This window comes from Bombus terrestris, chromosome 14 (genome assembly GCF_910591885.1).
Source record: "Bombus terrestris chromosome 14, iyBomTerr1.2, whole genome shotgun sequence".
Classification (NCBI taxonomy): Eukaryota; Metazoa; Arthropoda; class Insecta; order Hymenoptera; family Apidae; genus Bombus; species Bombus terrestris.
In genome coordinates, this window is record NC_063282.1 from 4,422,475 (window position 1) to 4,435,820 (window position 13,346).

General features: G+C 40.5%; 1 protein-coding gene across 1 annotated transcript; it reads left to right on the plus strand.

Moving 5' to 3' along the window:
* Positions 1–965: 965 nt before the first annotated feature.
* On the plus strand, positions 966–13,312 carry LOC100651732 (proclotting enzyme). The gene is made up of 10 exons (XM_003400526.4): positions 966–1,600; positions 7,599–8,089; positions 8,671–8,715; positions 9,398–9,649; positions 11,064–11,149; positions 11,236–11,321; positions 11,498–11,635; positions 11,697–11,833; positions 11,914–12,071; positions 12,652–13,312. The coding sequence occupies exons 2-10, from the start codon at positions 7,603–7,605 to the stop codon at positions 12,808–12,810; spliced, it is 1,548 nt and encodes a 515-aa protein (XP_003400574.1). The 5' UTR covers positions 966–1,600; positions 7,599–7,602; the 3' UTR covers positions 12,811–13,312.
* The last annotated feature ends 34 nt before the right edge of the window (positions 13,313–13,346 follow it).

Consider the following 13,346-nt stretch of genomic DNA (forward strand, 5'->3'; position numbering starts at 1 on the left):
GTAAAGATACGTCATACAGACTGTTACAAAGCAACGATGAAACGTTTTAAATTGAATGACAAGGAAAGAAAGACGACACAACGAAATAACAAATTTTTATTTTCCTGGATGTTCCGAAACATAGTAGATAGAACGTTTTAACTAGAAAATATACAAACAGATTACTTTAAAGATACAAATGGCAATCGTCTACAAGTCTAGTAGACAGAAGTTTCATGTCCGGACAGAAAATTTAAGTAGCCCTGGAGGAAAACACATCTCGCGTGTCGTTCATTTACGTTGTCAATTTAACGAGAAACTTTCCCACCCGCGCGACTAACACTTACTCAGACTTTCTTCTCGCAACTACGTCTTCTTTAAGAGAAGAAACCCTTAAGCGGCGCCAAAACCGCAATCCGTCTATTATTTACGAACGAACGTTCCAATTTCAACGCAAACTTTTGTCGACCTTTCTATCTTCTCTAATTTGAAACCCCTTATTCGCGAAACCGAATAACTCCTCGAAACAAAAGATAAAGAAGATTGGTGAATCATGTAAGACAAGTATCGATTAAACGTTTTGCTTCTAAAAATTCGAAAATTTCGGAAACTGGAGTTAACCTTTTTTGGCCAATGAACATGACTCATTTGTCTTGACATTTCCAGTTTCCTTCTGTTCCCTATTTCGTCTACCACTGGTAGCACTTTAAAAGAGTTTAGAAACACCTTCATTTTCCTATTGCCAATATTCAGGACCAAGGTTAACAACGTCAAGCGATGAATCAAGATTCTGAAGAAGAACGAAGAAGAAGGAAACGCTGGTTGGATCGAAGGACTATGGTATCCTTCCGATCGCTCGATTTTCCCGTTCGATTACACAGAGAGAAGACTCGAGCAGCCGGTGTGGACCTGGTGGGGGACACACGAGAGAGTTTTACCTACCGAAATGAAACTACTCGCCGGAGAAAGTGAGAGCCGACGTAGCGGACGGTGGGCAACGACGAGCAGGCGACCGGGGCTCCTCGAGACGAGAGGATAGACATGGTGCAGGCCCTCCATCGTGTGCATCTTCCTTGTTCCTCGAAAAAATCCTTGGTTAGATCGTGACCGTTTTGAGATCCAATGGCCGGGAAAATTTAAGAAAAGTCTGGAGAATCCACGGTGAAGAAACTCAGGCAAAACTGAAAGAACATTTCCAAGTAGATTCATCTCTCGCGCCGGTTCTTTTCTCCATAAAGGAACTTGAAGATCGACGTCGGTCGAGAGAGAAGAAAAATAGTCAAAGTGTGAAGATGATAAGAAACCAGTGAAGAAGCATGAAGCAGGTCTTTGGTGACTGTGACGCAATGTTGGTACATAGCTGAGTTAATTCGATGTAAAAGTCGCGATAGATAGATCGTCGAATCGAAGGTGTCGCGACATATCAGTGACAACCGTTGTGTTATGGTGGTGAGGACTGTTCAGGATCGACGTGGAAGAAAAAGAGGAAGAAGAAGAGACGGCGGCGAAGCTGGGGGAGTTTCTTTTGAGGAATCGCTTTTTGAACGGTGAAGGGAAACGGAAGACTAAAACTTAGGGGAAGAGGATTACAAGAACGAGATTGATTTGCTTCGACAGATTGGTAAGTAAAAAAGGTGTCGCTGAGTCCTGTTAGAGACGATGATTAAAAATCTCGATAAAGTTTTTACTTCAATTTTTAAGACCAAGAACTTATTTTTTCAACTCCTTCGAGATTTCTAAAGAAGATGTTGAAGGTACAGAAAGGTGAAAGATACTAACTTCTGCATAAAGTAGAGGATAAAAAAGGAATAGTAAGCGGTTAAAAATAATTAGAAACTCTCATTGAATTCGATGCGTTGGGACTTGTAATACAATACTCACGCGATGGTCATTGGAAAAATTAAGTGAAAGTGAGAAGGACTGGATCGGCTTTTGAAAGAAAGCCCGTATCACCAGCCTACTCACCGAGTAAAACGTACACAAGGTAAGATAGGTAAATGAAACTAGCGATTTTAATAATTGAACGAACTAGTTATTACCAATGAATAAATCGCTGGTCGTTCCCGCGATTTTAGTCGTGATTTCAGTTTCCACGTATGGCAAATTAATGGACAGAAATTCAGCACTAATGACGTTTAACAGGATTCGATTATCATTTAATGACATACGACCATGCAACGAAATAATCGGATTTCTATGATTGAAAGTAATTCGATCAATCGGATCTAGTTTCTCGTGCAATTACATGGTATCGTTTAAAACATGTATAAAACATAGGAAAAATGTTCTAAAGCTATTAAAGTACTGGCATTACTTTTGATCTAACGAAGAAGAACTTTCACGAGTTTTGCAAAAAGTACTATTCATGATATGACAGTATTCGAACATTATTCAAAGTCTGGGACGAAAAAAGCGTTCGTAGATAGACGGCAAAAGGACCAAGAGAGAAAAGTGAGATCTCTGGTTGCGAATTGGCAATGTCTCGTGGCTATCGAAATGCTCAACTTTCCGACCTCGTAGCCAGTGAAAGTACTTCCGTTCTTTTCCAAAACGAGACAAGCAAGGGGACGAGCATTAAGGATGCACGCTTCGGTACCGTTCTACGGATTGCCTAAACACCACTCCCCGTTTACGTAACATCATTTGATAGAAGTTTGAAGAGAAACGTATGTCCAGCCACGAAATATGTCGTTCCATCTGACGGTCCTCCATCAGCGTACATGGAAACCGTAGCGAACGTTCCATCGCGTTCATGCCTCGTTCCTTACGATTAATTTCGTTGAATATATTTCGAATTTAATTAAAAAAGTAACGATTTTGTCTGTCGTTGAATACCAGATGGCTCGTGCATTATCAAGGTGTATCGGAATTCATGAATATTCAATCGATGGTATGCGCGTTATCCGACACACTTTTTCCCCATTTTCATCTGGCTGAGATTACGCTGTTTATGCGCGAATTAATTTCTCCTAGAAAGTAACAATGCAGATCGTTCCGCGATCGAGCGTCACTGAGATTGCTCGCTACTAGACGCGAGAGGAAAGAATCGACTTTACAGCGGAAAATAAGTTTTTAACTAAGAACGAACGATGAAAAAGAAGAGAACAAGCGGGGAGAGCGATCAACGAGGAAAAATACACAGGGAGAAGATGAAGAAAAAATTCGTTACACAATGGAAAGTGTTCGTCATGAAAGGGTATCTGGTGAACTAGACCGCGAACAAGCGTAGCTCTTTCAAGGCCACGAAGAAAGAGCAGAAGTTGCAACGTTCAGATTTCTTCGAACCGGTTTCCTTCGAAAGGTGGAACGCGTACTCGCGCGTATCCACGGTGGACGTAAGCGTTAAAGGGCCAATCAGGCTGCTGTTATTTCTATCGAAAATCGAGAGGAAAAAAAGGCATGATGCGCGCCCTCCATCTGGATATTACCATTTCCAGAAGCCGGTCCCGAGTAGTCGTTATACTCTTTCGACGAGAGAACGCTTTTTGCTCGTTCGCTTTCTTCTGAGCCGAGCGATTCAAGCGAATTGACCCGTTGGGCCTTGTTATCGTTTATTGCCGTTTTGCAGAAATTACGGTGCTATTAAGCATCGCATAAATACCGATCGAACAAAGTAAACAACAGCTATATCCAGCACTCAGCTCGCATTATCTCTAGTACAGATACATATATTTATTTAAAACAATTTTCTCTTGATCTAAATTTTACTATTTTCTAGTTAAACGAACATAAAGGAAAGATTATTTTATTCCATGCTCGTGTGTTGAAAAATCTTCTCTCTTATTTACGTTCTCGATCGCCGTTGGTGGATCGTGCAAAGAAAACGGGGCCGGGATCGGACGAAAACAAAATTTCACGCGCGCGCTTCTCTTTTTTTGGCTTTTTTTCCATTTGCTTTCGGCGAAAGTAAAACGGCGCCTGTGCGCTTTGCAGAGAAAGTAATGGATCGCGCTCTTAATGTCGGTTCACACGGAATTCAGGATGTGGACACCCGTGTGGCGCCAATCGGCTGGCACCGGACAGCACCAACGATATAAACGACAGACAGAAAGAGAGAGAGAGATGGGAGAGAGAAAAGCCAGAAGAGAAAGAGAAGAACAGACGCGGGACACACGCGAGATCAACGCACGTGGGCTTTCACGAACAGCTGGGAGACGAAGCTACAATTATGCGTGTGGTGTGTATCTCGTTTACAGCGACGTATACAAGAGAAGAAACTCTCTGTACTTTCGACCATCAGCCTGCGCGATAGAGTCAGACTAATCGTAGGAAGGTGAAAGTTCGTGCGATGCAGCTTCTAGATCGCCTCTTCCATCGTTTACTTTGCAATTTTTTTGTCCCTGTCACTTTTCCTTCGATCGAGTTCGGGGAACCGACGATATTCCCGTGATCGTTTCTTCTCATAGATCTTGGTATCTATCCGCCTTTGACATTTATACCGCTGGCCACAATTTTTAAGGTCGAAACAGCAGCGAAATATGTATTTTAATCGTAAGATTTCGTAACAGAGGGGAAATTGATTATGATATATGTGTTTCGTCGGTAGCGAGTATCAAGATGAATAATGGCGAGGGTATTAAAATGTCGACAGCTTTCATTTTCTCTCGAAGAACCAGTGACACGGTTGTATTTTCTCCTCCTTAACAGAAATCAAAGAGCCGAGAAAAAAGAAAACGAGAAAGACAATAATTAAAATATTATCGAGTCGCAGCAGCATTAAGGCGATTAACAGGTTCGAATCTAATCGGAAACTGGAATATGTTTTCTACCGGGTTTCATTTTTCTTGCTACCGTTTTTTTTTTCTCGCATGCCAGGCTTCCTTCGATAACGCTCATTAAGAACTTGACAATTCCTTGTAAGTCGTATTTCAGATAATTTTTATTAGTACATAAAGCATACTGGCTCGTTTCGTTTTATTGATTAGATCGGCTATAACGACATTCTAATCGGCATGGTAAAACTCTAATAAGATAGAAAGAGGACTCGAAGAATAAGAAGAACATGGTCGATGGTTCGTAACTTCCGGCGGAGCGGGTGGCAGCGTGAACATGAACTTCACACTGTCGTGCATGCAAGAAGTGCACTTTCACTTCTACACGACAGAGCCAATGACCTACTAACACATCGAACCATTCACTCGCTACCGCGATGCTATTCTGGCAAGGACGTTCTACATCGATTGTTCGATGTGTTCGATTATTCTTCTTGATTGAAAAATTGACGATATCCATTGAAAAATTGTATAAGAGTATCGCAACCATTCTCAAAACTAGCAATAAAATCTATCCTCAAACATTTCAATTTTAATTCCTAAATCAGCTACTAATTAATTCTCAAAGAAGTAACACGACGAATAAATTAATAATCAAGTTCAATAATTGATATCTATAATAAATTATATAAAGGAGCTTAGTAATATTTATCCGATGGAATTTTACATTTATCTCTTGAACGAATCCGATACTATTTGCATCGATTCCTGGCCGCTTCCACCCCTTTTTCTAACTCTAACCAAGATCATTTCTTTACCTTGAAATTCCTCGTCGTTCGTTCACTGTCCTTCGATCAGCAGACAATGGACCCTTCTTTTCGGGCGAGGATTTTTTAATCTATTACGAAATGGGGTGACAAGGACCGTTACGTGGTTAAATTGACCTGAACATGGTTAAACTAGTGATTAATGCAGCTGGTACGATGTTGGCTATTGCCCAATCTCGTCTCAGGCCAATAAAACTCGTGGCGTGGCGTTTTCACTCCTTCTTAATATCCCCGATAACTGACCAACCGGAGGATGCTGCCCCGTACCATAATGAATCTCCGTGTGTACAATCCATGTGTTTGTTTCCTGGTGAGCCTCTTTTTACTTTCACCCGTTACGGAGCCAACGTGACGCAAACAACATATTTTCGTCCACTTGAAAAAGAATCCACACGATCGGCTCCAGGAACTTGTTTTCTACTCTCCTGACGCCGGACGCGGACGGTTTCCGGCTTTCTGAAGACGAGTAGGTCAAACGGAGGACCAATTTCGATTCTATCACGCGATTTTAAGCTCCCTCTTTCTCTCGCTTTATATAATATCTCACGAAGGTGTTCTACTATTTACGGAAATCTCTTATTAATATATTATGTATAATTCGTAGTAATAAAGGTCAACTATTACGATTATATCGATAAAGTTTCAAACGAACGTGAAAATGTACATAGAAAGAACAAGATATTAAATGCAGGTGTACATAATTCGTAGAGAATTAAATTAATTATTTGCTTAGTAGATTTCCCATTAGATTTATGAGATATTTAACACCGATTATATATTTACACTGACTAATTATCCAATTAAAATCTTTTCTCGGCAAGTATTCGAATACTTTGAGTCGCGATATATTCTTCTTTAAACAAAATCGAAAATATTCGACGACGTTACCTTTCGAAATCAAACGCAACAATGCAACCTAGTCACGAATCATTGCGTGCACTATATAGATGCAGTTAAAATGGACTTTGGTATAAAAGGGATTCGTGTCGGGTAGAATCTGTTCAGCTGCGTGTTCCGTGGCTCGTTTACCTCACTCACGCGACGTTTCTTCTTTGATGTTTGGAAGATCAATTCTAACGAAAGATCGAACGATAAATCGGAGCAGATTGGTTAAAAAATTACTGGATCGTCGTGGAAGAAGAGAAAAGAGAATTTAATTATCTCGCGTGTCGTTATATAATTACAGCTGTTACGATCGCATCAGGATTCTCGTGCAATCGAATCGATTCTGATAGCAACCAAGTCGAGACTTTTTCCCCTTCGTTTTGGAATTGAGGATTGTTTACCTTTTCGTAACGGCACGTTTTATCTTGGATCAGTTTTGTTCCTTGTATTCTTTGTCCTGCTTCGAAAGATACCGTATCTAATGTTTGACAATTTACACAAGTTAATTGAAAGAGCCTATCGGCTAAATAAGTGGCGAGATAACAGGCTTACCAGTACAAGCCGGTCCTATAGGAAGGAAAACAGAATTTTTACACTTTGCGCTGTAAACGAGCTCAAAGTTTTTATGGCAAATGATACTCGGAAAGGATGCTGGTTACGGCGCAAGCAAAGACTGGAAGAAAAGGCAAACAGTGGGCAAAAAATCGTTCCAAAAGAGCGACGCTATTAAACACAGGGGAAAGTGGAATATTTAAGTTGCAGGAGTCGCGAACGATTTTTCTCCATAACGAAAACCCTAAATCTTTTTGTCCGATTACCAACGCAATTTCTAATTCGATTTCTTCAGTTTTAATATATAAAACATTTGTACTATACGTTAGTTTATCAGAAATATGGATTTCCGGACAGAAAATTCTAGTGGCGAGCCAAGATTTTGAGAGTTTAAACTTAGTCACGCAAATATTTTAACTTTTGGAAGTATCGTCCCTTTGGTTTCATACTTAATTAAGTTTCAACGTTATCTTCCACTGTGATACGCTTTTATAACTAGAAAAAGTATAATGAATTTTTTATAATAATATACCTAAACTTTTGCGGATAGCTTATTAAATTAGTTATGATGAAATATAAAATATTGTTTGGAGCACCGCAAGTTAATCTTCGACTTAGCAAAGGATTTCTGATTTTGTTCCAGTCAAATGATGGGTGCAGCGAGATCGTGCCAATGGTTGCTCATAGGAATAGTCCTCATCGTATCCTCGAATCGTGCCACCAGTCAAACAGAGATCTCAGGATCGAGCCTTAGCAAGCCAAAGACGATCTTCAGTTCCAGCTACATCGAGCCGCGAAGCAACAATGGGAATCACACGGACTTAATTCTAAATTCGCCTCGCAGACGTCGATATGTTAGATTTCCAAGTGGTCCAGCCGGCTATCTTTTCGAGGGTGGTGGACCTCCTATAGGGAGGAACATCGGTGTGCCTCCTGGAGTTCGTTTTCCATCCTGGAGACAGCACAAGTCGTTGTGGAGAAATCCTATTTCCGAGTACAACAGACCCGTGATGGGTCATCGAACTCCACGATTGATCTTCCGTGACAACGACATCCCACCCCCGGTGGGTGGCAGCGCATCCTCGTTTTTCCAACAGTCTAACCACTTGCCAGATTTTGAGGACGAGATCAGAGGTAATGTACGATAATGTGAGATAAAATGCATAAATCACATTTCTCGTATTTAATAGAAGAATTTTAAGATTCGATATGTCGTCAACCAATTTCACGTCAAAACTTTCCATTTGCATCTTTTCCACCATCAATCGTTTCGTATTTATTTATTTATTATTTCACCATCAAGCGGCACGAGAGTCAGAAAATTAACAAAAATAGATTTATTTTATCTTTCTCGCGTGATGTTTATATTGGTAAAATATATTATATATACATATGTACGTAAATGGCACTTGAAATTTGTGACGTCGATCTCTGGTTTGGTTGGAAGGATGGGAAAAGCTAGCATTGGCTTGATTTTTTTTTCATATCGTGTTAACTGTCTGCGGTTCTATGTTGAATTGGATTCGATATTCTATTCCACTTGATTTTTCTATTTTTCTTTTATCTTTGATTGAACAGAAATGTCAATATAGAATAGCTACGAAATGGCTATGAATGGTTGTTATTATTACTTTGATGGTTAAATATGTTTTATGAAAAAGATTACTTGATAATTTTCTTTTCTTTTTTATTAAGAGAGGAAATTGTTGTTCCAGATCATCGAAAGCAAACCCTCGACGATTACCCTAGGTTAGAATCAGGTACGTTCCCCGCGAAACGATCAGCGTTGATCGGTGTTTCAACAGAGAGCGACGTACCGATGAGTCGTGGTCTAGTCGCACCTGTTGAAAGCCCGTTTCGCAGAGCGTTTCCGGTCTTTCGCTAATCCAATGAGTGAAACCGATACCGGATTACATTACATCGCGCCTCTGGATTTCGTACTAGTCGGATAATTGTAAATTAGCCCGGGTGCAATATCCTAACCGGGTGTCGCAACGATTGTGACATCCGGACCCGTTTCCGTCGAGCCGACGATTTCCGTCATCCGCGTTGGTCGTATCGTTACGACAGAGGCGCTCGAAGGTTCTTTCCTGTTGCTTTTACGATTTCGTTAAATCACATCGCGATTGTATTAACGACGTCCCGTGAAATAAAACTTCTTTCGGTCACTTTTTCAAACGATTGCGCTTATTTTCAATGCTCTCGCGAATTGCTCAATATTTTCAGCTCGTTTCTCTTGCGAAAGTATTCTGAAGCTAGGCTTGGAGTAATCAGACCTTGCTTTGCACATATCAGAGATGTCTGGTATGAAACGTAAAAATCAACGAGTAACGAGTACCTTCCGTTGTTTCACTTTAATTATCCGTTTTGGAGAGACAAAAAGGGGAAAAATGTCGTAAGAGAGAAAGGAGAAAAAAGAACAGTTTGCCCTGTTTTGTGCAGAGCCGCGTCAACAAAAAAGACCGCTGTGGAAGGGTGACGATACGTTGTGCGCTGACGGACGAAGCTGCGAATTTTTTCTAATGTGCTGGATGTCCGCTGGCCTTTTGGACGGCAGTTGCGGTGGCATCATGTACGCTTGTTGTCAGCGGAAAGAACCGAAAGGTAGCTCTGATTATAACCTGATTGAGGCACCTAGAGATCAATCTCAGCCGCTTCCGTTGGATACTTACACGGAGACCGCCAATGATGATCGTAAGTCCTTCCTACAGAAGCATGTCATCCGATTCTTGCACTAGCATGATCGACCACCGCTGTCTTTCTTTGGAAATGCTTCCTGAATGTCGTTATTTATCTCTCTTATTTAAGAGACGTTTCTTTTATATCTTCTCCCTTTTTCTTGCATTACTTCACTCGATCTTCCCTTATTCCCATTTACATGTTTCTTCACTATTCCATATTTTTGTTCTTTTTAATTTTTCTTTTTATTCTACTTGTCTATTTCTCTTTTTTGTCCTACGAATATTACATTAGCACTTGCATCAGCATGTCGAAATCTTCTTGACTTGTAAATCACTCGTCTCTTTAACACTTGCACTTTCCTTAGCATGCCATCGAATGCCTTCACTTTCTCTGTTTACACCTTCCAAAGCATGATAGGATGTACACCGCCCGATCTAAGTCATTTTCGTCTTTCTCTTTCGATACTTGCACGTGTCGCGATCTTCCTGCCTGCCTTCCCCTCCGGGTGAAGTTTTCTCACCTTGTTTGTCAATCGATCTTGCATGTTCATCGTGATAACAACGAGTCCGTTCCGCACTTCTTCGACGGTTCTCTTGTCACGCGAGTCCTCTGAATTTCGTATCCACTTCCGGTGTTCCTAGTTCGCGAGGAATAAGTCCTCCGTCCCCCTGAAGTACGATCTCCATCTTCAATCATCGATTTCGTCTGTACGAGTATAAAGAGAGATTTCCATAAATTTAATTAATTCACAGATTAATTACAAATAAGTGAAATTCTTCTTCCAGTCGAACCGCGTTTAAGAGGACACTTTTAATTTAACGGAATCGATAGAGTCGCGATTTAAAACGTATTATTGCTTGGTAGTTTGACCGTCAAATGTTTCATTGAATTACTCCAAGCCTAATTCGGTAATACTAACTTGTAGACCAACGAAACGTTATCAAGTGAAAGATGTTTCCGTCGCTACGATACCAAAGTGTTTGAACATACATATATACTGCATAAAATAATTAGAGGATCGTTACTATGAACGATTCTATTGCGTTAAATAAGCAAGGAGAAGATTCTATTATAAATAATAGACTGAAATATATAATAGTTGTTCGTGTGATAGTTTTAAAAAAGACGATTAAACCTAATTTTTTTAATTCGCGTGTATCATAATCTGAACTAATGTATGCGTTCTTTGCTAAAAGAAAAATTCCTCTTAGAAGGGTTAAGGTAATAATTAAAATAAACGTATAAACGCAAGAAAAAGATATTATAAAAATCAAGCTGATACGGAAAACGGTGCCCTGATTGTTTTGAGCAGTGTATTTATACATATTCCGCTACTAACTCTTCAAGAGCTGCTCGTAAACGAACACTGCAAACCGATACTACATATCTAGATTGAAATGGAGTATCTACATCCTCGTAATTACAGGCTGCGGGATTCCCGTCTCGAAGCAAACCGCGCAAAGAAGAATCGTCGGAGGCGACGACGCAGGATTCGGCAGTTTTCCATGGCAGGTCAGATTTGCATTGACGAATCGTAGTCAATCCTTTCCAGCCTTTTGTATCGTCTTTTAAACAGAGAAAATGTTCTACTTTCTCAGGCGTATATACGAATCGGGTCCAGTCGATGCGGCGGCACTCTCGTTAATCGATTCCACGTCGTCACTGCTGGTCACTGTGTAGCTAAGTAAGTGGAATATCGAACATCTGAAGCTGTTACGACTTGCAGAATTTCTCGAAGTTCTAGAATTTCCTTAATCTATACGTGGCTCAGAACTGAAAGCCTCGATACTATGATAAAAATTCCGCAAGTGCAATATCGATCGCTATTCTCTTTCAATTGTTCTTTCGTTTTACGTTTAGGGCATCAGCTCGTCAAGTTCAAGTCACTCTAGGTGATTACGTAGTGAATTCTGCTAGCGAGACATTACCAGCTTACACCTTCGGTGTCAGAGAGATTCGCGTTCATCCTTACTTCAAGTTCACTCCTCAAGCTGACAGGTACGTTGGCATTTCACGAGTGGTTCTAGCAGACGCTGAAATGAAATTGCCTGTTGTTCAGGTTCGACGTGGCTGTTCTACGATTAGATCGTCCGGTTCATTACATGCCTCACATAGCGCCGATCTGTTTGCCCGAGAAAAACGAGGACTTTCTAGGACAGTATGGATGGGCTGCTGGATGGGGAGCATTGCAGGCTGGTAAATATAGAAATTTATCCGGAACGTTACAGAGTTTGGGCTAGTGACGGTCGTGTATTGAATTATGTTAAAATGAACAGGATCGAGGTTACGTCCCAAGACACTACAAGCAGTAGACGTACCTGTGATAGACAATCGAATCTGTGAGAGATGGCATCGGTCCAATGGGATTAACGTTGTGATTTATGACGAGATGATGTGTGCTGGGTACCGTGGAGGTGGCAAGGACTCCTGCCAAGTGAGTTTAAATTGACGCGAAACGATTCAGGAATTACTGTAAGTGGAAACGATATAGCGCGTAAAATTAGTCAAAAGCTACAAGTTACAGATTTGTAAATTTATGTGTCAAAACGTGCAATTCGAGACATTTTTGGAGAGGTAAGAACCTCGAATGCTTTTCAACACTGTGCGACAAGAGCAATAAACAAAGAAAAATTCACGAATTCAGAAATTTTTGTAGAGCTAATGTGAATTGTATTGGCTGTGTTCAATTTCGATCGACAATTACTAACGAGCAAGAAACAACAGTGGCTTATTGCCGTATAAATTTAATGAATCGTAACCGGAATATTAATTTACAAATAATTTTAGCGATGAATTACACCATATCTATAAAACGGGTACCAGATGCAGCTATTTATTGTCAGTGGGTATCTCTCCCCAAAGCTTCACCCATTACGCTATATCGTCCCCACCCCGTACATATAGTACATAATCTAGAATGTTCAAGTTGAATTTGAAAGAACTGAGTGATGGTACTTCTTTATTGTGTAAAAAAAAGAAAAAAAGATTGAGAGCTTTTTGCCTATGATTTTCAGGGTGACAGTGGTGGGCCACTGATGTTGGAGAAAACAGGACGATGGTACCTAATAGGTATCGTTTCAGCGGGTTACTCGTGTGCTCAGCCAGGCCAGCCAGGAATCTATCATCGGGTAGCTAAAACGGTCGACTGGATAACCTACGTTATCAATTCGTAGCGAGACGAATCAAAAGGGATAGAGATTGTTCTCTGTAAAAACTTTGCATGAAACAAAGTTTACGACACGGTATTGGATAGGATCTCTGACGATTTCGTAACTGGCTGGCAAATGATCGAATGATAGATGCCGAGGATCTAGGAACTGTGTAACTGGGAATTTCGACGATTCTACGCTCGAGGAATGTGAAACATTGTGACGAGATAATGTTTAAAGTCAGGAACAAAGTTGTCCGTCTTCGAGGTGGAAGAACTGTTGCTATCATGCATCGATTTCTAACATATAATTTTCTAACGAAACGAGGTGATGCGTGGAAATTGTTTTAACTTGTAAGTCGCGCCCGGTGAACTTTCTTTCGTCGATTATCTAAGCCTTGCGAGGCAAAAAGCGTCTACATTCTTGACGTACGGTGTGAAATGTAACGATGTGGATATTTTGTAAATTAAGTGCGTGTGATATTCGTTTGTATTCGCGCTTAATAAATGTTCAGTTTTTTATTTTATCATTGTCTATCCATTTCTTTTTGTGCGTTTTAA